Below are 24,261 nucleotides of genomic sequence, written 5' to 3'. Positions count from 1 at the left end.
CATCTAATTGTGTTGATATATACATATACATATATACTACATACAATTATTGTATAAGAGAGTTATATTAATTGTTGGAAGAATTCATTTTGGTGAAGTTTTAAACTCTACTACTTATTCAGAGAGTCTATGACGTTGTGGAACTATTGTATCCTAAAGGTAACAAGTCAAGAGTGATAATGCCAGACCAGTGAGAATATTTCACTGCAATGGACTTGAATCTTCTTAAAGAAAACGAAGTATCCGCACCTCATTTTAAGAATTGTTTTTACTTTTTCAACTGTAATTGTTATTTCGACAACAATATATGTAGATAGGGTGAATTAGAGTTATCTCTCATAAGGTTTGGCACAGGTGCAAATACTCTCTTTAATTATTTAAAAAATTATAAAGGTGTCCCTTCAAATGAAAAATAATTATGTGGTTCCTAAACAGTGATGAGAATATCACTTGTTAAAATTTTTAAAAAATATATAAAAAAAATTATTTGAAAAACTATTTAAAAATTGAAGGTGGGTAAAATAAATAATTCACAGAAAATATTAATTCATAGGAATATTTTAGAAGATTTTAAAAAATATATAAAATTATAATTTATAATTCAAAAGTGATTTTAATCAATTCACCATAAAAATAAAATGAAAATCAAACAAAGGCTGACAAAATGAATTTGTTGTTAGATAGACATCAAAATTAGGAAGTTTTAACAAACAACAAGGATGTATAGTTATGTTAAACGTTCGAAGTAGCGGTAATTTATCTATATACACATATATATGTCTATATGTAGTTCTGTAAGTATTTAAGAGAGAAATACCCATCAATTGGTCGGCAATGAAGCAAAGTTCGGAATCTTCTTATCTTTCTTCGATCTTTTCTTTTTCATTTATCATCAAAATGCAGAATCATTTACGCTTTCCCAAAGTATGCTACGAATTCCATTTCATTTTCTTATTTTTATCTCAGTTACATTATTCACTTCACCCTCACTTGTGGGAAAAATTAATTTAGTTATGGATCACTTTTTGTTAAGAGCATTTGGAATACTTTCTACTTTTTATGATGAAAATAAGTTGTAAAGAAAAATTATAATAAAAATTGAGTGTTTGAAAAAGATAAAGAAAAAAGAAGAAGAAGAACTAAAAAAGTTGAAACTGAAGTGTTGGGAAAATTAATTTAATATGTACAATAAACTGCAGAAGTTGGTGGAAAGTGGTTATAACTCTTAACATATAAATAGTCTAAATTGACAATAAAAAACACTGTTCTCAGCTTATATTTAGTATAAATTTAAAAACTCTTATTTTAAGTTATTGCAAACACCCCAAAGAAATTAGTCTCACGAGACCAGCATTTTACATGCAATACTGACAAGAGATACTATCATCTCTATATAATATTATCAATATCAACATGACTTACGTTAAGAACTTACAATCGCATGTTAAACAAATACTAATATCCATAATCCATGTCAGAGAATACGATGCAAGCTGTGTGTAATGTGGATTTTCAGTTATTTATCTCACCATACGACCCAAAAATGGTGTACTAAAATATCACTAAAACACCATCATAGTTTGAGATTTTTAAAGCCAATGATTTTAAAGTGAACGAACTCGGTTAATTGTACGAGCCCTGCCTGTTGAGCTAGAATAAGAAGCCAATGGAAGCATACGCTACAATTTCAGTGAAACCGAGTGCGGAGATTAAGAGAATGAGCAGTGAAACATTCCATTGACAAATAAATAAGCATCCACTCCCTAAAGTTTGTGTGTCTACAATGAGAACTAATAAAACACGAAGCTACTTACATGCCCCAAATGCCACGAGCTGATGCAACTTTGTTGCTCGGTCTCGAAGTCAATTCGTGTAATATCCGAGCAAATGTATCAGCATACCTTGTGTCTGAGAAGAGTATTTCTGCGAATGCATTTTCATATGCTAGCAGCAGGGGCTTGTTCTGCGGCTCCAACACGAGATTCTCAAGAATTAGTGCTGCTTTCCTGCAAACTTCTGGGACGGGATGTGGCGTCTTGATCACCTTCAATAGCCGATCAACTGCCCTGAAATAGATTGAAGGCACTACTTATACACAAACTTTTCTAGGAGATGAACTTTAAGTTACATTCAGACAGAAGGGTCAGGATTTTAGGAAATAATTTTAAATGACTCCATATTAGATGGAATCCAAATCCACTGAAATGACTCAAAAAATAGTTTAGAATAAGAGTGCACGGAATTTGAGATCCATTATAACATGAAATTATCCAAGGAAGCCTGTGTATTTGGTATTATTAATTTGAAATCATTAGCTCCAAATCCATCAATTCAAACACATCATAGATTAAATTAAAGTTTTTACCATCTTTCACTGGCAAGTTTCAACCGACAGTCCATATTGACTTCTGCGAGGTTGTACAGTGCACCAACAGCTGCTGCTTGAGCATCACCGGCTGGAAAGCTCAGAATATCAACCAATCGCTTATAGATCTGCAGTTTTAATTGACCGTTCGTCAAGGAGCTATAGAATTTATGCCAACTAACAGTAAAAGATGAGAAAGGATGAGAGATAGAGTGGACCTGTGGAGCAAATGGCAGGAGGAAAGGCTCATTGTCAGGGTTAAGTATCATCCGTCCGAGTAGTTCTGCAGCTGCACAATGCCAGCTTCTGACAGCAGAACCCAACATTCCCATGATGGCCTGGACGGCACGCTTTTCTCTGGAACGAGGTAATGAACAACAGGCTTTTAGATAACAATTTGCAGAATTATGATGAAACAGGGCACTGAGTCAAAACATTACGTCATTTTGATGAACGAAGGCTTTGATGAGCTAAATATTCGAAGGTCTAGCAGTGGGCCCAAATTCATGATTGTCTCGAGGGCATTTGTAACAAGTTCTTCATCCTCTGCGGGAAATATTCAAGCATTTTAGAAGAATATCAAGTAAAGAATGGTGAAAGAAAACAAAACAACGCAACATTCTGGGAAAACGTGGGTTTGCTTTTTTAACTCTTTTTCTGCACATTTTTTAGGAGGCAATCAGCATAATCTACCAATCACATATACCCCATGCAACACCAACGGGGAGTGGAGTTCAGTTTAGCACACACTAACAAAGACACAAGAGACAAAATGTTAAATTTTTTGAACCTGTAACATAATCCTCCAAACACTGAAACATCGTCTCAAGACAGTGACGATTCTGGCCCATTGCAATTTCATTCTCAGCCATAAATGAAAAGTTCCTAAGAATATTTGAAGCAGCTACAGCACAGAGCTGCTTTTCTGCCCGCCCTTCCTCGTCCATATTGAAGAGGCCATCTTCCTCATACCACCAACCTGAAGGTCGAGGTTTGGCCGTAATCTTTTGTGCAGACATGTCTTTATTTGAAGAACCCGATCCAGCACTACCATGGACAGAAAATACATATCAGGACTTGAGACAACCACAGCAACTCAATACCTTAATATCCTACAGAGTTGAGTAATACATTTTGCTTTACCTAGGATGCGGAACAGAATCACCAGAATTTAAGGTCTCGTATTCATTCCCGAATCCAGTAACAGCAGAATTAGCACCCAGTAATCTTACCCTAGGTGTCTTTGTAAGGACCCTTGGTAGAGCTATGTCACGCCAATCATCTATCTGTTCCAATTAATAATAATCCATGTTAAGGACACTAACAACAGAACATTCTACAGTCATATGCAGGGATTGCAACATACAACTTGAAGTAGAGCATCAAGTAATCCAGGAATCTTGGCAAGAGGAGTTGCATCCTTCCGGACTTCATCTTTCTCTTTGAATGAGAGCAATGTGAGAGCATTCAACGCCCATGTCAACTCGCTCTTCAGTCCACTTTGAAGAGCCAAAACTATCCTTTTGTTATTCTGCTCTGGTGAAGTAGTTGCAGAAGAAGAAAGATAACTCATCCGTCATGCGAAGGTAAATCAGATTGCAAAAGGATAACAAATACTTCAACATTTTTGAAATACTGACACCATACATTTCGTACCCTACATTAGATCAATTTAACCAACCAATTTCTAAGCTTAGAGCTCTCCCCGCCCCACCAAAGGCATTGACAAAAACTTTTCTTCCAATGCGGTGTGCATGACAGGTAAATACCTCAGACCTTTTCATCTTAACCTAGTAGGATATGCTAAAGCATACTTCACATACTAGTACAAAAAAACCCCAAATTGAATCCAGTAAACCCTTTGAACAACTAGGGAGAGAAAAAAAAAAAAAAGAACTAAAAACACAATTTCCACGAGAAATCATTTACACAGAATAAGTCTCAAAGCTGAAAATTCACTGATTCACACATTTACAAAGCATCATAAACGAATACGTCGCAGTTTTACTCTTATATAAGCTTCCTATACGCAAAGCTCCAACAATTAACAAGCCTTCGGGAGAAATTAGGGTTTTTGAGAGCTACCCGCGAATGCGGAGTGGACCTGGAGGGAGGGGCCGAGTAGGGTGGAGGGGGCAACGGAGTCCCCAGCAGCCGCAGCCGCAGCGGTGGCTGCTGCGGCTGCGGCGGCGCTATTGCTTCCGCTGCCGATGGGGCGGCCTCTCTTGGCGGCAGGAGGGGCGGAGCCGCCCGCAGCTCCGCCGAGCTTGCTTTGCTCTCTCTTTTGCATCTCTCCCTCAATGGGCCTAAACCGTGGTGTACTTTGAAATTTATTTCTAAAGAACGAACTGGGCCCATTTCTTAAAAACTATTGGGCCTCTTTTAAGCCATCTTAATTTGGATTTCAACTTGTCACTATTGGGCTCCTTTGCCTTTGCTCGGCCTTTGGGCCACTAAATATTAGATAATTATAATCTAAGATATTAAAATAATAATTAATTATTAAATATAATTACAATTAATTAAAAATTAAAAAAATAATAATGAAGTCGATACGTCAAATAACGACTCCACTTTTTTGACGACTCGCACTAGTTCTAACCCTCTAAATATTAGACAATTATAATTTAAAGTGTTAAAAACAATAACTAGTTATTAAATATGAATTAGAATTACTTAAAACTTTAATGAAAAACTTAAAAAGTTAATAAAGGAGTAATTCTGGTAAATTTTGACTCCAATTGTTCTTTTTAATATATATATATATATATATATATATTCTATGGATCATCATCTTAGATGATTCCCGATAGTTTTATAAGTCTCTGTATTTTCAAATTTGTCTTTGGGCCTCTAAATATTAGAGAAATATAATTTGAAGGTCAAATTACAATCACCTTTAATAAAACTTGACATAATTATAAATATTCTTATAGTTTCTTTAAAGTTTGATGAAATTATGTACTTTTTGCATGGGGTATATAATTATCAACTTTGCCCTTCTTGTATCTTTTTATTTTTTTAAAAAAATTAAAAATTTATAAGAAAATTCAGAGGAGGTGAATGATAAATTTTTAAGAATTATAACAAAAATTATCCACTTAATTCATAAAAAAAATCAAAAAAATTTAAAAATAAATAAAATTATAATTCTTATCCACAAGGGCATTTTGGTTAGCTACCACAAAATTAATAGAAACATAATGGATTGACTAATTGTCAGCTAAGCGTTAAAATTAGGGAGATATTGGTAATTTTCTGGACAGCGAAGGAGTAATCATAATTATGTCAAATCTTAGAGAAAAATATCATAATTTATCCTAATTTAAAATATTAAAATAATAATTATATTAAATATTAATTAAGTATTAATTAGAGTTAATTAAAACTTAAATTAAAAAATTAAAAAAATAATGAAGTTATTATGGCAAATAACGACTTTACCTTCTTTTTTTTTTTTCTAAATAAAATTGAGTTTTCATCTCGTTAAGGACTCACAGTAGTTTTGTAAGTCTCCCTATTATTGGGTAAACTATCAATTTTTTTCATGCAGTTTCCACGCATATAAAAGAATTTTGATTTGAGATGATAAGAAAAAAAAATTGTAAAAAAAAATTATAATTATAAATTATAATAAATATGAGGAAGTAAGGTAAGAGGGAAAGGTGGAGTAGTTGGCAGATAACTATAAAAGAATATATAATTATAAGATTATTAAAAAAATATTAAATTACACCAAAATTCTTTTAAAGGGAAGATATGAAATAAATGGTACATTGGATTATTCAAAAATTTATACGATAAAAGATTTTCTTTTACAATAGTATAGTTACAATAAATAAGCTGGTATAGTTTTGAAGCCTAACTTAACTGGTGAAGCTTAGGCCCCTATAATCAAGAGCTCATGAATTCATGTTCTGTCAATATGTGGGTATTAGTCTACTTTAATAATACTTATTGGTCCACGTTAATAACACTTGGTAGTCTATTATAATATGACCTGTTTGATAGTTATATATATAATTGACATTTGTAATTCACGCATATTGATTGTTTTCAATTGAAATTTATAATGTAAATATGATTTATTTACTCAAAAAGAAAATTAATCTTCCAAAAATAATTTCAAAAAATTTGAGAATTATTGGTTAACTCTTTAAATCGTGACTCGGGTTCTTATTTTATTATAAGTATATGTGGCACACTCAAATATATGTGCATAATTAATTTAAAATTTTAAAAACTAATTAATGTTTAAAAAATATTGATTAGATAAATAAAATTAGAAAAGAAATATAACAACTAAGAGAAATCATAAAAAAAGAAATGAGAGAACAAAAAGGGATGTGGAGGTTGAGAAGATAGAGAAAAATACAAATTAATAAAATCATTAATAGAGAAAAAAATACATATTTATTTATATAATTTACATATAAATTATATTATATTATATAATATTTTAAATTATATTATATTGTACAATATTATATATATGTATTATATATAATATATTATATTATAATAACCATTGTTGAAACTATGTAAGAAAATATAATGATCTTAACAAATAATGATTATAACAATTACATAAATAGAAATTATAACAATATAAAATAATAAGATATGAAAAAAGAATTGAAGACAATTATAGTTAAAGGAAAACTTACTGGATTTCAGAATTTGTATATAATTAATTTTACAGAATAATTGAATGTACAAAATATTAATTATCAAAGACATCTAATTTTTGTATCTTGTAGATTATAAAAAAAAAAAAAGAAAGGAAAAAAAAAAGAAACTGGAAGAAGGACTTATAGTGAGTGAGCAAATACCAGAGAGAAGTGAGTGTGTGTGAGAAAATGCTCCAAAGTAAGTTGTGTGTTTCTCTCCTTCAATTGCTTCATTTTATAAAAGTGGATGGTCTTCATATTCTTCATATGCTTGAGTGGATTAGCTGACTATGGCTATCCATCATAACTGTCATTCAAGTGTCAATAATGCAGCTAGTGAGCTGCAAAAGCTGATTTTTGAATTTTATTTTATTTTTTATTTTTTTATTTATTTTTTTTACAATATTTCTAAGATATTACATCAACAAATTTTTTATGGAATTGGGCTAAATATTCATTTTCATCTCCAAGGTTGATGGGCGATGGGAAATCTTCCTTGTCACTTTGAATTTCTTCTAGAATTTTTTGCATTTCTTCTTTTATTGTTGCCTTGGCAATTCTTGTAGACAAATTATTTTTCTTCAGTAGAAATTGCTCCTACTGCCAATTGTTTCTTTTTCAAGAATTATTGACGTTTTGCACATTGTAGAATTTTATTTAAACCATTCAAGAATTGTTGTCTGTTCAAAAGTCTCTGTCTTCATTTTGTCCCACCATTTGACACAATATTTTTTTCCTAAAGAGAATATAATTATGTCTTCATCAATTTGAAGAGGTTTGAATTGTTGTTCAATTTTTAGTGTCCAGGTGAGGTTGAATTGGATATAGAATTTGAGCAGATTGGGAAGATGTTATCCTAGGAACATACTGAGTTTTAGGTTTTCCAAAAAGAATTTGAAAGCTTCTTGAAATGGTTTAGGGAGAATTTGTGATTCTGGTCCAACATAGTGCCAACATCTAACAAACCAATTTAAAATTTTAGCGGGGATAATTTTGGTACAAAAAAAAATCTAGCAATTCTATTAATATTCTTGATCAAAGTCATAATAGGATTTATGAAGATCCACTTAAAATCTAGCAATTCTATTAGGATATTCTTCCCTCAACCAAATCCATTTATATTCAAAATATGCCACCTAAAGGAACACCAACCAACTCTCACAAATTTGGCTACCTAAAAATCTTTATAAATTCCATTCTTTCATTATCAGAATGGAAAAAAAGTCCACATGAGCTCAAGAACATTCTTAATAAAAACTATTCATTGATTTCTTATTGGGATTACATCAAAGCCTTCCAACATTTTCTCCTCAAACAGAATGAGAAAAATATCATGTCCTTTTATTTATTTATTTATTTTTTGTACCAAAATTATCCCCACAAAAATTCCAAATTGGTTTGTTAGATGATAGCACTATTTTGGACCAAAATCACAAATTCTCCCAAAACCAGTTCAACAAGCCTTCAAATTCTTTTCGAAAAACCTGAAACTTAGTATGTTCCTAGGAAAACATCTTCCCAATCTGCTCAAATACTACATCCGATTCAATCTCACCTGGATACTAAAAATTGAACAACAATTCAAACCTCTTCACATTGACGAAGACACAATTATATTCTCTCTGGACAAAAAATATTGTGTCAAATGGTGGGACACAATGAATATAGAGATTTTTTAATAGACAACAATTCTTGAATGGTTCAAGTAAAATCCTACAGTTGCAAAACCTCAACAATTCTTGGAAAAGAAATCAATCTGCGGCAGGAGCAATTTCTATTGAAGAAAAATAATTTGTCTGCAAGAATAACCAAAGCAACTACCACAAAAGAAATGCAAAAAATTCTAGAAGAAATTCAAAGTGACAAGGAAGACTCTCTATCCCCCATCAACCTTGGAGATGAAAATGAAAATGACTGCTTTGAAAAATTTAGCCCAATTCCATAAAAATTTTGTTGATGTAATATCTTAGAAATATTGTAAAAAAAATAAACAAATAAAAATAAAAATTTGAAAATCAGTTTTTGCAGCTCACTTGCTGCATTATTGACACTTGAATGGCAGTCATGATGGACAGCCATAGTAAGCAAATCCACTCAAGCATATGAAGAATGTGAAGACCATCCATTTCTATAAATTGAAACAATTGAAGGAGAGAAACACACAACTCAATTTGGAGCATTTTCTCGCACACTCACTACTCTCTGGCATTTGCTTCTTACTACAAGTCCTTCCAGTTCTTCTTTTAGTTTTTTTTTTTGGTAATCTATACGAATACAAAAATCGGATGTGTTTGATAATTAATATCTCTGTACATCCAATTATTCTGTAAAATTCATTATATACAAATTCTGAAATCCAGTAAGTTTTCCTTCAACTATAATTTCAACTCTTGTTTCATATCTTATTATTTTATTATTGTTATAATTTCTATTTGTATAATTGTTATAATTATTATTTGTAAAGATCTTTATATTTCCTTATATAGTTTCAACAACTGTTGTTAGTTATTGACTAATTTGACTTCATGACTTGAAATTTAAATATTTGACTTGAGAACCCTTTCTCTCTCCTCTAACTCTCTCTCTTGAATCTCGACCACAGACGGGCAAAAGCATCAAAGAAAAAGTTATGCAAGATTCTCTCCTCTAACTCTCTCTCTCTCGCTCGTGGACGGCTCCGACTCAATCAGCATAACTTCAGTCCGACTCCATTATGTCGCATTTTCCAGCCAAAATGCTACTCTTGAAGCTGACTATTCGAGTGGAGGAGCACACTTAGGCCGTTTGATCGAGGGTAAGCCTGCAACTGGGGATAACTTAAAAGTCTCAGGCCCTTATGGCTTCGTCTTCTGGAAGCTAGGGCGCAATCAAATGCGGAAAGAAATTGGGGATTTCATTGAAGCCAATCATGCCAAAATTGAGCCGATAAAGTGACATGTGGGTGATTGAAGATGCGCAGACTGGTACTATAGTGGAGTTGCTTTCTTTTTTTAGGTCCTTGAAGGAGAACATGATCCACCAATCACTAGTTGAGGAGAAGGACACCCGACATGTTTTCTGATGATCTTTTAATGCAATTTCAACTTTATTTTCTTTTTTGTTTTTTTTTGTCATTTTGTTGCAATTCCATTGAGTAGAAGAACATCATTATGAGAGGAATTAAACAATTTTTCTTCCTCATCTCGTCTCTGTTCTTCTTCCTTCCCACCCCCTTTCTTTGTCTAGTTTAAGTTTTCTGCATTTATACCTCTGTTCATATCATTTGGCCGCAGAGCCACTTGATCCTTGGACCTGAAATACACTAAAATGGCTGATGGAACAAGATTGAAGGAGATAAAAAGAAGCACAAAAGAAAATAGATATAATGTTTATGGATGAAAAGGCTAGGAAACAGGTGATTGAGGATGAAATCCATAGACGTGATGTAGGTAGAAAGAGGACTCCAAGCTTTTGTGATGAATGTAGAACATAACTTATCAATTGTCCAACAACAGCTTCAAAGTGTTGTTCAGCAGTTACAGTATACAATAGAAACAAATCAATCCTAGGGGACGACTTGACTACAACACTGGAGAAGGGATCTACTTCGGAGGCTGCTGTACACAACGCCCTTAGACAAGAAGGTAGTAACACCTCTAGGCAAGTGCACCACAACTAACAAAATGTTGGCACTTACAGTGCTTTCAAGTGTTTTCATGATGAAGTTTATTAGTGGCTTGAAGGAAGAGGTAAAATCTTTTGTGTCCACTTGTAACCCAACCTCATTAAATCAAGCTATCATACTTGCTAGGAAGCAAGAACACACTATCAGTGCCATCCTTAAGCACCAACCTAATATAAATTCTCAGTCAAAACCTCATTTCAAACCACCAAATAAGAACCCCACCCTCCCAGAACCAAAACTCAAGCCAAAAGTTTCCTCCTGAGGCTGAAGTGAGGGCCAAGAAAGAGAAGAACTTATATTATAGGTGTGATGAACTTTATGTACCTAGGCATAGGTGCAAATACAGATAAGTTTATATGCTACTAAGTGATGAGGAGGCAAGAGATTATGATAAGGCTGAACAGGATGAGCAAACCACTGAAGGAGAGGAGACAGAAGGAGACATCATAATACACCTCAAGAAGGTGTTGGAGTTACTAAGAAAACACCAACTTTATGGAAAAACGAGCAAGTGCTCCTTGGCTCAAATGAAGGTAGAATACCTAGGGCACATAATATCTTGGGAAGGTGTTGCCACTGACCCCCAGAAGGTAGAATGGATGCTTAACCGGACAAATGTCAAGGCACTTAGAGGATTCTTAGGGCTCACTGGCTATTACAGAAAGTTCATAAAAGTTTATGTGGCTATTAGTGAACCACTTATATTACTACTTAAAAAAGATGTCTTTGAGTGGAAACATAGGCCGAGTAGGCTTTTAATCAACTTAAAGAGGTGATGACCACTGCACCGGTGTTAGCCATGCCAGATTTTTCTCAATTATTTGTGGTGGAAACTGATACATGTGCGAAAGGAATTAGAGTTGTCTTGATAAAGGAAGGCAAGCCTATTGCTTATCTAAGTAAAGCTCTAGCTGCAAAAAATCTGAGACTAACCTCTTATGAGGAGTTCTTAGCATCACTCCCAGCTGTTACTAAATGGAGACACTACCTACAAGGGAATCACTTTATTACAAGAACGGATCAAAAGAACCTAAAACACATACTTAGTCAAAGGGTTGACTCTATGTTGCAGCCAATATGGGTTACTAAATTGCTCGGCCTTAGCTATGAGGTTCTATGCAAGAAAGGTAATGAGAATAGGGCTGCAGATGCCCTATCCAGAATAGAACATGAAGGGGTTGAACTCCACTCTAATGCCATCTCCACACAATTCTCTTATGGATACATGAGATACAAACCAGCTATGAAGGCAATACATTATTTCAGACAGTGATTCAAGCCTAGTCTATTGATGCAATGTCATTTCCTGACTATGAGTATGAGGCTGGAATACTCAAAAGAGGAGGCAAGATCTGTATAGGCAGTCATGGAGGAGTTTGAGAGAAAGTCATCAAGGCACTACATGACTCTGCTTTGGGGGGACATTCTGGAATTAATGGAACTTATAAGAGGATTAAACCATTATTCTACTAGCCTACAATGAAAAGTGATGTCCAAAATTGGGTGAAGGAATGTGAAGTCTGTCAAAGGTTTAAGCATGAGAACAACCCCTATCTTGGATTACTGTAGCCTCTACCTATCCCTTAACAGACTTGGTCTTGTATCTCAATGGATTTTATTGAAAGATTACCGAACTCTGAAGGGAAGGATTCTAGTGGTGGTGGACAAGTTAACCAAATACTCCGACTTCATATCCCTCAAACACCCCTATACTGCAACCTCGATTGCCAAAGTTTTCTTTGACAACATCTACATACTGCATGGACTACCTGTGAGCATTATAACAGACAGGGACAGAATGTTTATAAGCATATTTTGGAAGGAGTTATTTACTCTATCTGGAGTGTCCCTAGATCAGCATTTCACCCACAGAGTGATGGACAAACTGAAAGGGTTAATCAGTGCTTAAATAACTATTTGAGGTGTAGAAATGGTCTCAATGGTTAACTCTTGAAGAGTTTTGGTTCAACACTAATTTTCACACATGATTGAAAGCCACACCACACCATTCCAAGCTCTACATGGCTATCCCCCTCATCAACTATCTGTTGGTCCCTATTTGCAAAACCACCACACTGAGGTAGAAGAGTTAATGCAGGAAAGGATCAAGGTGCTCCAGTTACTGAAAGATAATCTCCACCAGGCACAGCATGGGATGAAAATGAATGCTGATAAAAAGAGGTCAGAGAGGGAATTTGAGGTTGGGGATGAGGTGTTTCTAAAATTACAACCTTACAAAACAGGCTTCAATTGCTCTTAGGAAGCAACTGAAACTTTCAATTAAGTACTTTGGACCCTACAGAGTAATTCAGAAAGTGGAGATATCCCCAGGGTTGGTTCAAAGTACTTCCCTTTAGTTAACTTACCTGAGTTCGAAGATGAGGTCTTCATGGTGTATCCTACAACTATTCTTGCTCGCAGATTGATACCAAGGAACAATGTGGGGATTCCCCGAGTGCTAATCCAGTGGTCACGCTCATTTCCTGATCAAGTAACATGGGAAGACTAGCATGCCATTGCAACAAATTTCTAGGTTTTGATCCTTGGGGACAAGGCTCTAAAAAAGGGGCAAGGAATGTCGTATTTACCAACCAAAACGTGACTCTTGAAGCTGACCGTTTGAGTGGAGGAGCCCACTGGGCTGTTCGAACAAGGACACACTTGCAATTGGGGAAAATTTAAAAGTCTCAAGCCCTTACAACGTCGTTTTGGGGAAGCAAAGGTGCAAGGGAATGGGGAAAGAAACTGGGGATTTCACTCAAGCCAATCATGCCTAAATTGAGCCGACAAAGCGACAAATGTTTAGGATGCGCGGATATAGTACTACGGTGGAGTTATTGTCTTTTCTAAAGTCCGTGAAGGAAAAGATGATCCACCAATCACCAGCTGAGGAGAAGGACACCCAACAAGTTTTCTGATGAACTTTTAATATAATTTCAGCTACTTTCTTTTTTGTTTTTTTTTTTTTTCCTTTTGTCGCAACTCCATTGTAAAGGCAAAGGATTGAGTAGAAGAACATTATTATGAAAGGAATTAAGCAATTCTCTTCCTCATCTCGTCTCTGTTCTTCTTCCTTTCCACCCCTTCTCTGTCTTGTTTAAGTTTTCTGCATTTATATCTCTGTTGAAATGCCTGATTGAATTTTTGTTGATTTTACTTAGTTGTACTTGCATTTTGGTTGGTTTGTATTTTTGGACAACATTAAAAAAAATACTAAACTAATTTTTTTAAAAAAAAATTCAATTTTTCAATTTTTAGACCGACAAAAACCCAAAAAAATCGGTTATAACCGAAATCCAACCCAAGCTTTTTTTGTTCGATTTTGGTTTATGATTTCTAAACACCTCTAACGAAAATACAAGAGCTAAAAGTGTAATTTACCCAATAAGTGTCAGAGTCACATTCCCATGCTTGTGACAAGTGGACCCGAGTAGTACCGAAATGCGTTCAAGAAAGATCCAAATGACAGTGATCGGATCCGGGTACAACAGAACAGCCTATCATGTAGGGTCTTCAATAAAAGGTAAAAAACTACAAAAACGTACAATTATTTGGCTTAGTACAGTACTGATTCATCTATGCCTCATACGTCTTATCTATATCTAATAGAGGTACTTTTGTGATAATTACAATAATACCCTCAAAAACCCACAAAATTCAATGTCGGTGGAATCTAAAATACCAAAAGTATATAAAAAGGTAAACTATATCGTCTTGTCACTATGTCTATTTTTATACTTTAATATTTAAATTTATCATATCAATTTTATGAAATTTTTACTTTATCATATATAATCAATTTTTGTTGATTTTTCTATTGAAAAAATATCACATACTCTACATATGTGAAAAATATCACATTACATTAATCGTTAAATATCGCATGCGCACTGTATGTGATATTTGTTTGATATAAAAGGTAAGGTGTAAAATCTCGTAAAGTTGATAAGACAACTTAAACACAAAAAAAAAATTAGATGTCAAAATATAAAAATAAATATAGGTTGAATAGCAAAATATAATTAACCCTAAAAAAATATATACGATTATAGGTTTTAGTTGTAAAATAAATGGACTAGAATGGAAAAAAATAATAATTTACCTTCTTTTGTATTCCGATAATCAACAATATATAAAATGGCATGAATACCTCCAACATGTCGTTATCTTAGTGGGCCCCGGGTTTGCATTCCAAGTGTTTTAGTCGTACTGCTTCAATCCCGAGTCGGCATTAACTCCAGTATGTATGGATTTATTACCATTCCATAATTAAAAAAAATCAATAATTTACATATAACTAGACAATACGACTATATATATAAATACATACTCGTTATGCTTTCAGGTATAATTTTTCCTATTATAACTATCATAATAAGCTTCATATTTAACATCACTGACTTAAAAATCGAAAAATTGTAACGCGAACTTTCCTATATTGCTTTCACATGGTCAGCCTTGCACGTTTGTTGGAGGCTTTCAAGGATTTTTAAACCCAATTTTGGATTATTTGGACCATGAAGATTTCATTAAATTTTTACACGAATCATTATTGATATATATATATATGACGAGGGTAATTATCAAATAACAAAAAACCTTTATTTGTTAATGGAATTTATCCTCAATGGCAGGATCCGCGCATAAGAACTCGGGCCAGGTCGCTCGACCTGACCCGGGTTAACGAGTCAACCCATTTCTTCAGCCTTTGGATCAAGTGATGTGGACGCATCCAGATAAAGCCACGTGTCATACGCTCATGCGGTACCGTACTACTATATATACAGGCATTTATGACTATCTCAGGGGACACATTTATTACTTTTACTGCTTTTTTTTGGTCTCATTCAATCTCATTTTATCATCCTCGGCTTCTAATTTCTAACTTAGGCATTGGAGGGCCTTCGCTGGGGGCTACCTAGCTAGTCTTATGTTTGCTCTGTTCTCAGGATCCACTAACAGGAAGCTCAAAAGAAGGATCTAGTGACCCAACCTCAAGACCAATATCAACGACCCAATTCGAATTTTATACGACCTACATCAATATATATACATATATTTGGGTACTTGAAATTTGAAAAGTATTGCCAATATATGCATTCTTGATGAAACAAAACAAGAAAAAGAAAAGAAATCAATGTACGCTCAAAAATTTCCTAGGAGACTATTATATATCTTTGAAATCATAAGAAGAAAAGCATTTACAATGAGAGTCCTTGGGTCATTCTAGCAATAATAATTTACATTTAAAATAAAAACATCAAAATTATTACATTACATCGTTATTTATTGGTCAAAAATATTTTTCCCTTACAACTATAATCAGTTTTGTACTTCATCATCTATTTTTTTTTTATTTTAATTTATCATACCAACTACACAAATTTTGTAAATTATCGCCTCAAACCATCTTTCGATGGATTTTTCTGTCTAAAAATGGTCACATTCAGCATATATGTGCAAGAATCTTTCTTATTTTTAAAAAACTACTCGTGATTTTGTTAATTTGAAGTTGAATTTCACTTTTTGTCGTAAAAACATTGTAATATCTATAGATTCTATACTATTATATAAGTGATACCAATTTTTTAATATTCAAATTTATTCATAAATTCATTTCTTTCCATCAAAACAAATCTGGGCAGAATAGTAATTTTAAAATTTTTTAATAATCTCACAATTTTATAATCTTTTTCTCCACCCACTACTCTATATTTCTCTCTACAAACTTCTATATTTTTAATAAATTTACAATTAAAGTAGCTTTTTTGTCACCTCACCCTACATTTTTTATTCGACTTTTTACTTTTTTTATCACAAGTTTCTTTTTTCTCTTCATCTCACATCATAGTTCTATTTTATACACGACCAACGACCACTAGCTAGCTAGTTCCTACAAAACTGAACCAAATATGAGATTTGTGGTGAAATATTACACATATGCACTACATGTAACTATTTTTTTATAGAAAATTCCATCAAAAAGTAGTTTAAGGTGGTAATTTACAAAATTCATGTAAATGAAATATGATAAAATGCAACAAAAAAAAATTTAGATGACAAAGTATAAAAATGACCATAATTCGGGACTAAAATTTTTTTAGTCTTAATTTATTATGTAATACCTCTTATTTAAATATTTAAATTGTATGGTCAATATGAATAAATAAAGAAATAACATTAACGCATTCAAGATTTTTATGTAGGAAAAAGGAAAGTCATTAAGTGGAAAGATATATTTGTTTAATTTTGGTAGATAATTAAGGTTCATTACTTATAAAATCAGTACATCTAGGCCACATAAATTAATTAAATATTGATAAGGATACTAATAAAATAATAAGATCGCAAAAATGGTGAGGTCGGATCATTGGTCGTTGGTCGCTGTTTACCAGGTTCGGTCCTTTCGGGTGGCCTGGGTCTGACTCGTATGGCGACCCGGACAAGTGTCATGCTGAAGGGATGCTTAGTGACTGCATGGATAGCCCTTAAGGCGACTTGTGTCAGGGGGTGGGACCCACAAAAGGACTCTATAAATAACCGGAGCCGTGGCGATCAAAAGGTACTTCTAAGCACACAACTTTCACTCGCATATTAGATTGCTAACTTTTCTTTCGATCCGAACTTATTTAAGCATCGGAGTGTCGTTGTCAGGACGAACCCGATTAGCTTAATGTCTTTGTTTTATCTTCAGATTTCAGGTTCGGAGTGGTGACGTGGTGAGATCGAGGTCTTGGATCTAGATCGTGCGTGATCAGGTCGAATCAAATATACCAATAATTTTAAATCTAAAAATATATCTAAATAAACAAACAAACCAAATTTTATTATAAGAAATAGACTTATACCTGCATTCATTCGTCAATACTTTATCGATTGTGAGGCTTCCATCTACCATGATAGTGGTAGTATAAATACAACATACAACATAGTCGTGCGTTCTTTATGGTAGGTTACGAGCTCCAATGAATTTAAACATGAACATGTCAACGACCCCTCAACATGTTGGTCGCGCATTCTCCATCCATTTTTTTTTTAAAATTTTTAAAATAAAAATTTATGATCAAGCAAAATTTGGTCCACGATATATTTTCTGTTGGGGGAACAATTATATTAATACCTGAATTTTATTATTATTGTTAATTTGATACTCTCGTTTTACAAATAACTTAATTGATATTCGAGCTTTATCATTAAGACCACTTTGATTTTTTATTTATTTTTCGGTTAAATGCAATTTGCCACCCCTATGATATATGAAATGAGTAAAAGAAACTCTGTGAATTTTTTTTAGCAAATTACCTCCTTGTATTTGAAAAAATGAAGCTAATTACCCAATTTTCAAGGATTTAGATAGGGGTAATTTGCTTTATTTCTCAAAATACAAGGGTTAATTTGTTATTTTTTTTTCAGAAAATTTTTTTGGTTATTTTTCATATCACATGAGTAAATTATACTGTTTTTTATTTTTTTTGTTATCTATTTATGTAATGACTAGTTTACTCTCATGCACCAAAATGGAAAATACCAATATACCAAAAGTAATATTAACAGTGAAACCTCCAATACGATATGATTCATTTATAAATATTTGAATACCAAAATGACATCTATAGTTTATTTGTTAAGGGTGAGACATCTAAATTAACACTACCCTGAGTAGCAAAATATTTATTGACAGAAATACTCTGACACCACAAAAATATGGATTGCTCCTAAATAACTATGATGTAAAAATTATGATAAATCAACAGTTTTTACCGCAATCAAACAAAATTAGTGCAAATACTTCGATCTTGATCACGATTAATTAATATTGTCATGATTTTTTAGTTGTGACTAATGTTTTATCCCGGCACACATAAACAACTTCTAATAGTTATTTTGCAACAGTGATTAATTAGTATTCACTATGATACTTTTTTTTAATCATGGTAATTAATTATGAGAAAAAAGGTGTTAATCATATTTAAGATGAATTATATTTTTCTATTTGAATTATACCCGTTTGTATACTTTGACATTAAAATTTTTTTTTTTGGTCAACTTAACATCTCAATTTTGTGATTTGTACTTGCTATAATTATATGACAATTTTCTAGTCTATTTTTCTGCCAGAAAACATCACGTTCGGCCCATATGTAATATTTAAGGGCAATGTAGCGATATTTTTTCAATATGTGCACTGCATGTGATGTTTTTCGATAGAAAAATTGATTGAAAAATAATCATATAAGACAGAGTATAAATTTTTCAAAATTAAGATGGTAAATCAATCGAAAAAATTACCCACATAATTATTATTCGCATTATATTCATTTCTTTTAATCAATAGACTTTTTAATAATTTTATATCCATGCATATCTAATATTAATGTATTTCAGTATTTGTCGATTTTAACTAATTATTTAGTTAGATTTTTACTTTTTTTATTTACCTAAATAAAAAAATTTAAGAAAAAATCACATTACAGACATGTATTGAGTGTGTTATACTGTTTGATTATAAAACTCATAAACACAATATAATTTTCCTCTAATTAGTTTTATTACAAATGAAAATGAATACTTGAAGAGAAGCCAAACACGTCAGGAAAAAGATTGAATGATTGAATTCAGAAGTACCCAAAATTGTTTTCACCACACAATTTCTGTCATCTCAGATTGAAAAAGAACAATAAAATCGAAAGCCCATAATTCTCACGAAAGCAAAAATATATTCAAAAAAAGGACGGATAAAGCATCTACGGAGACAGCAGTATATATGTGTGTGTATATATATAGCACACGAGGAGCAGAGATCTACTAAAAAAGAGAGAGGCCACTCCAGAATCTCTTCATACTACTTCGATCCTCTGCATTTCTCTCTTTCCAAGAATCAAAACTTTCTGAGGTGAACGAATCTTCTTTTCATTTCCTTCAAGATTTTTGAAAAATTATATGTATATATGTGTGTGTGTTAGTGTTGTTTCACCCTGTTTTCTTGAGATTACGCTGGAAATTCATGTGTATGATGGAGGGCGTGTTTGGGGTTTCTTTAAGCCGTTTGTTTTCCAACTTGGGTTTGTTTAAAGTTTTTTACTTGTTTCATTTATCCTGGAATTTTTAGAGTGCGAGTTAGCATTTCTGGTTGTGTGTGCTCTGTTTCTTGGAATAGTTTCTGGGTTTTTGTTGATTTTGATTTACTGAACTTGGAGGGATGAGTGAGGTTATGTTTGTATGCTCTCTTTGTTATAATCTAAAAAGCCTATTTCTTGACAGCGTATTTGTTTGAATTATGTATGCAAACTGTGTAATGTTCAATTTCCCTCCTTATGGTTTTGCATACTTTTCTGCAGTTCTTGAATCATAATGTACAAGCTTCTTTGCTCTGTTTTTGAGTTTTTGAGTGCATGGAGTATAGAACTGTACCCCTTTCCTTCATTTTTCATTTATTTGGTTTAACTTTATTAGGTGGCTGAGAATGTATGTGTTTCTTGAGATTATTTTGTATTTTAGAACAAATATTATAGTTCTACTTATATTTCAGTGATTTTCTCTTTTAGTTACCTTGGTTTGACATATCTAAATAATGGTTGGGTAAATTTAGAGTATCTTCCTTGCGTCGGCCGTTGTATCACTAGTTCTTGATTTGCTTTCGGATTATGCTTTTTAGTAACCAGTGGATGCTAATTCTTTGGTTAATGCTGACTTATTTGATTTTACTGGGATTTTTAAGTCTGAGTCCGGTGTAGATTAATCTCTTTGTTAATTCTTTTTTGTAAACCCATTGGTAGCATAATGGGAAGCACTGGTGACACCAACTATGGGGCATACACATATGAAAACCTTGACAGGGAACCCTACTGGCCGTCAGAAAAGCTCCGGATTTCCATTACAGGAGCTGGTGGATTTATTGCTTCTCACATTGCCAGGCGTTTGAAGAGCGAGGGCCATTATATTATTGCTTCAGACTGGAAGAAAAACGAGCACATGACTGAGGATATGTTCTGTCATGAGTTCCATCTCGTTGATCTGAGGGTGATGGATAACTGTTTAAAAGTTACCAAAGGAGTCGACCACGTGTTCAATCTTGCTGCAGATATGGGAGGGATGGGCTTCATTCAGTCTAACCATTCTGTCATTATGTATAACAATACAATGATCAGCTTTAACATGATTGAGGCTGCAAGGATTAATGGTGTTAAGAGGTACTTTTCCATAAAAGTTAAACCTTCAAATTGTGCATTTGCATGCATTTGGATTTGTAAAGAGGATACTGATATGAGCGGTGGTGTACCATATATCTAATGACGTGTGTTGCAAGAAAACTGCCATACGAAGTATAATTAGACAATGCTAGACGTTGATGGATCTTTACTACTGTTAACAAATATACTGATTGTAAACTTATCATTCTCGGAGATGCTTATTTGGATCTTTAATGAGTATTTTTTTCAAACAATGTAAAGTATCAAAGTTTAAGAATTTTCGCTAGGTGAAGGTGAGGGAAAATGAATTAACTAATCTTTCTTGTGCGCCTACTGTCGCTGGTACTTGCAAGCAGTGAACAATAACTCAACTAATTAATTGTGGTCTGACACAAAAGGAACCTTGAATATTCCCTTTCCTCCGACTGTTTGTATAATATTTTGCTAAGATGCTACTCAATATCATCAAGTATGCATAATCACAGTGTTTCTTTTGTGTTCATTTATTGTTGATAATTACCTTTTAACCAGATGCAATAAAACACACATTTGGTTACGGAAAAAATCTGAATATTGTTATGTTTACGTTTGTCTTTAGGTTTTTCTATGCGTCCAGTGCTTGCATCTACCCTGAATTTAAGCAGCTGGATACTAATGTGAGCTTGAAGGAGTCTGACGCCTGGCCTGCCGAGGTTTCCTTCTACTTTCTTGCATAATTTGGTTCCTTTCATTTTCTGTTTTTCTATGTCATGAATGAGATCTGTTTCTTTGTTCAATTTGCTATTTAGCCTCAAGATGCTTACGGGCTAGAGAAGCTGGCAACTGAAGAACTATGTAAGCACTACAACAAAGACTTCGGGATTGAGTGCCGCATAGGGCGGTTCCACAACATTTACGGTCCCTTTGGCACGTGGAAAGGTAAACCTGATGCTGCTAGAAGTAGATTTATTTTGTTTTTCTTTCTAATAAGTGTTCTCTTCAATTCGTCGACATCTTCATAATTGCAGGTGGGAGGGAGAAAGCACCAGCTGCCTTCTGTAGGAAAGCCATTACTTCTACTGATAAGTTCGAAATGTGGGGAGATGGCTTGCAAACTCGGTCTTTTACCTTTATTGATGAATGTGTCGAGGGTGTTCTGAGGTATGCTTACCTGATTACTATACGTGTCATTATAGTTGCAGTAGAGCTTAATTTCATCATGAATACCAGATATTTTTGAGGCTTCAATAGGCGGTAGGGCAAGCGAACACAAAATGATTATAATTGAAAGCAACTCTCGATGCTCGATTCAGAATCAATCAAAAGCTCGTTTGAACTTGATTTGTTGAAAAACTAACAAGACAATCTTGACCCCCATTTCTGCTCTACAAGATTTGAAGCTTGTTTTGTATTATCGAGATAATTGAGCTTGACTCATGTTTGTATCAATTAAATGCTTGTTTCAAGGTCGATTAATCAAATCAAACTCAATAAAAGTTCAAACAAGTTTGGACACTAATGTGCTCAACCTAATCGACTCGACTCTATTACTTCCCATAATGATCCAATTTTGGATTCAGTGTTTCTGAAATTGTAACTGAAAAGGCCCGCGATCATCAGTTTACCACCTTCACAATAGAGAAAACTACACATGCTCTTCGGGTTCTTGACATGTGCCTAGTTATAATCTATAAAAGAAGAGCTCCATTTGAATCTTTTGTGTTCTTGTGCCTGTTGTGACATAATAACAAACGCAGACTGACGAAATCCGACTTCCGAGAGCCTGTGAACATCGGAAGTGATGAGATGGTCAGCATGAACGAGATGGCCGAGATCGTCCTGAGCTTCGAGAACAAGAAACTCCCTATCCATCACATTCCAGGACCAGAAGGCGTGCGTGGTCGGAACTCAGACAACACTCTAATCAAGGAAAAACTCGGTTGGGCCCCTTCTATGAAACTGAAGGTAGCGTCGTCCGTATGCAGTCTTTTCCTTTACTCGTACCAAACACCATTTTAGGCAAACACATGACTCACTGCTTGCACATCTGTGATACAGGACGGATTGAGAATCACATACTTCTGGATCAAAGAACAAATCGAGAAGGAGAAAGCTAAGGGGCTCGATTTATCTGCCTACGGCTCGTCAAAAGTTGTCGGAACGCAGGCGCCGGTTCAGCTTGGTTCTCTCAGAGCCGCCGACGGCAAAGAATGAGGTAGTCAACTGAAATAAAAAGGTTTGTTTTAGCACATGAGCGTATCTATCTATGTATGCTCTGCTAATATACTGCTAGAGCCAAATATCTACTTCTGCGGGCTTTTTAGCTTATTCGTAAATGTCATAACGAGGTTGTATGTTGAGCGAAAGCCTCGTATTCATCATGTATCTTATAGCTAATCAGGATGTTGGTTGCCAGAATAATTCTTTGTTGTCGAGAACATACTGTCTATCCTTGGCAATATATCGAATTCGATTTGGCTCCTGTGTGGAACCTTTTATTCTTACAACTACTCGAAGGCTGATAATTTAACATAGCAACCTCATAAAAGTGTGATGTCGAGTGAAATTGCGAGCATGTGGAAAGAAAAAGGTGCAATTTTGTTTTCTAGGTGGTCCACAAAGCAGCAACCTTGGAGCCATTTGATTCAGATAAGGTAGTAAAGAAGCCACTATGACTATGGATGTGCTTGTGGTAATATACAAAACTACACATATATCATGCATAACCAACAAGTTAAGCCACAAAAATTTGCTCTCTTTTCTCTCCAAAAATGTTCTCCTTATTGTTCTGTATTGAATTGGATTCAATTTAGAACATAAAACATTTCAAAAGCACTAATTCATAGTGTTAGTCTGGAGTAGTTTTTCTTCTTGTTCTTTATTCTATTTAGTAATAGAAAAAGAATTATATCTCTTCCTTAGTGTGGTGTGGACAAATTAGAGGGGTCTGGACTTGGGCTTGTATCCACAATGATTAATTAAATTCAATTTAATTAATTTATTTTCAATTAACCATTAATCAGAAATTCCCGTCCCGTCTAGCAACGGTCCATGGCACTAGAGATTGGGTAAGTATTGGCATGAACATTTAGGTTCCTGAGTACTATACAGGTACGGTCCTTTCATCATTCGTCTCTCGTTCTAAGTCTAGGGCATGAAATTGGGCGTGGCTCTCATCCTGGACTAGATAGTATGCTCAATAACTCGAGATGTGTTTGATCTATTAATTAACGTAGGAAACCGTTCCCTACTCAACCAATCGTTGTTGCCACAGACTCTAAGAGCACGAACCATCTCAGAGCGCATAGGAGACTCGACTGTGATATACTGACAGGTGACGGATTCTATCGTGGAACCCACCGTCCTCACTACATATTCTGATTGCACTGAACA

General features: G+C 34.0%; 2 protein-coding genes and 1 long non-coding RNA gene across 4 annotated transcripts; 2 read left to right on the top strand and 1 right to left on the bottom strand.

Moving 5' to 3' along the window:
• Positions 1 to 1,709: 1,709 nt before the first annotated feature.
• Positions 1,710 to 4,738, bottom strand: LFR (ARM repeat superfamily protein). Of its 2 annotated transcripts, none has more exons than XM_088878193.1 (8): positions 4,451 to 4,738; positions 3,732 to 3,896; positions 3,509 to 3,651; positions 3,156 to 3,412; positions 2,806 to 2,911; positions 2,584 to 2,722; positions 2,366 to 2,493; positions 1,710 to 2,066 (listed from the first exon to the last, which is right to left on the bottom strand). In XM_088878193.1, the coding sequence occupies exons 1-8, from the start codon at positions 4,721 to 4,723 to the stop codon at positions 1,811 to 1,813; spliced, it is 1,467 nt and encodes a 488-aa protein (XP_088734319.1). In that variant the 5' UTR covers positions 4,724 to 4,738; the 3' UTR covers positions 1,710 to 1,810. The 2 variants fall into 2 exon arrangements, with proteins under 2 accessions (XP_088734319.1, XP_088734320.1); XM_088878194.1 differs by having other exon boundaries at positions 3,732 to 3,901; positions 4,451 to 4,689.
• A 4,479-nt stretch (positions 4,739 to 9,217) lies between these two features.
• On the top strand, positions 9,218 to 13,752 carry LOC148788795 (uncharacterized). Its single transcript, XR_016064488.1, has 2 exons — positions 9,218 to 9,394; positions 9,638 to 13,752. It is a non-coding gene; the product is annotated as an uncharacterized LOC148788795 (long non-coding RNA).
• A 5,666-nt stretch (positions 13,753 to 19,418) lies between these two features.
• LOC105158417 (GDP-mannose 3,5-epimerase 2) lies at positions 19,419 to 23,375 on the top strand. The gene is made up of 7 exons (XM_011075172.3): positions 19,419 to 19,592; positions 20,476 to 20,889; positions 21,488 to 21,581; positions 21,678 to 21,807; positions 21,897 to 22,029; positions 22,626 to 22,833; positions 22,927 to 23,375. Exons 2-7 carry the CDS (start codon positions 20,480 to 20,482, stop codon positions 23,080 to 23,082), a joined length of 1,131 nt encoding a protein of 376 aa, XP_011073474.1. The 5' UTR covers positions 19,419 to 19,592; positions 20,476 to 20,479; the 3' UTR covers positions 23,083 to 23,375.
• Positions 23,376 to 24,261: the final 886 nt, after the last annotated feature.

This window comes from Sesamum indicum, linkage group LG3, assembly GCF_026168435.1.
Source record: "Sesamum indicum cultivar Baizhima isolate 11 linkage group LG3, ASM2616843v1, whole genome shotgun sequence".
In the NCBI taxonomy this organism is placed as follows: domain Eukaryota; kingdom Viridiplantae; phylum Streptophyta; class Magnoliopsida; order Lamiales; family Pedaliaceae; genus Sesamum; species Sesamum indicum.
Note: the sequence above shows the minus strand (reverse complement) of the source record. Positions and strands in the feature narration are given on the sequence as shown.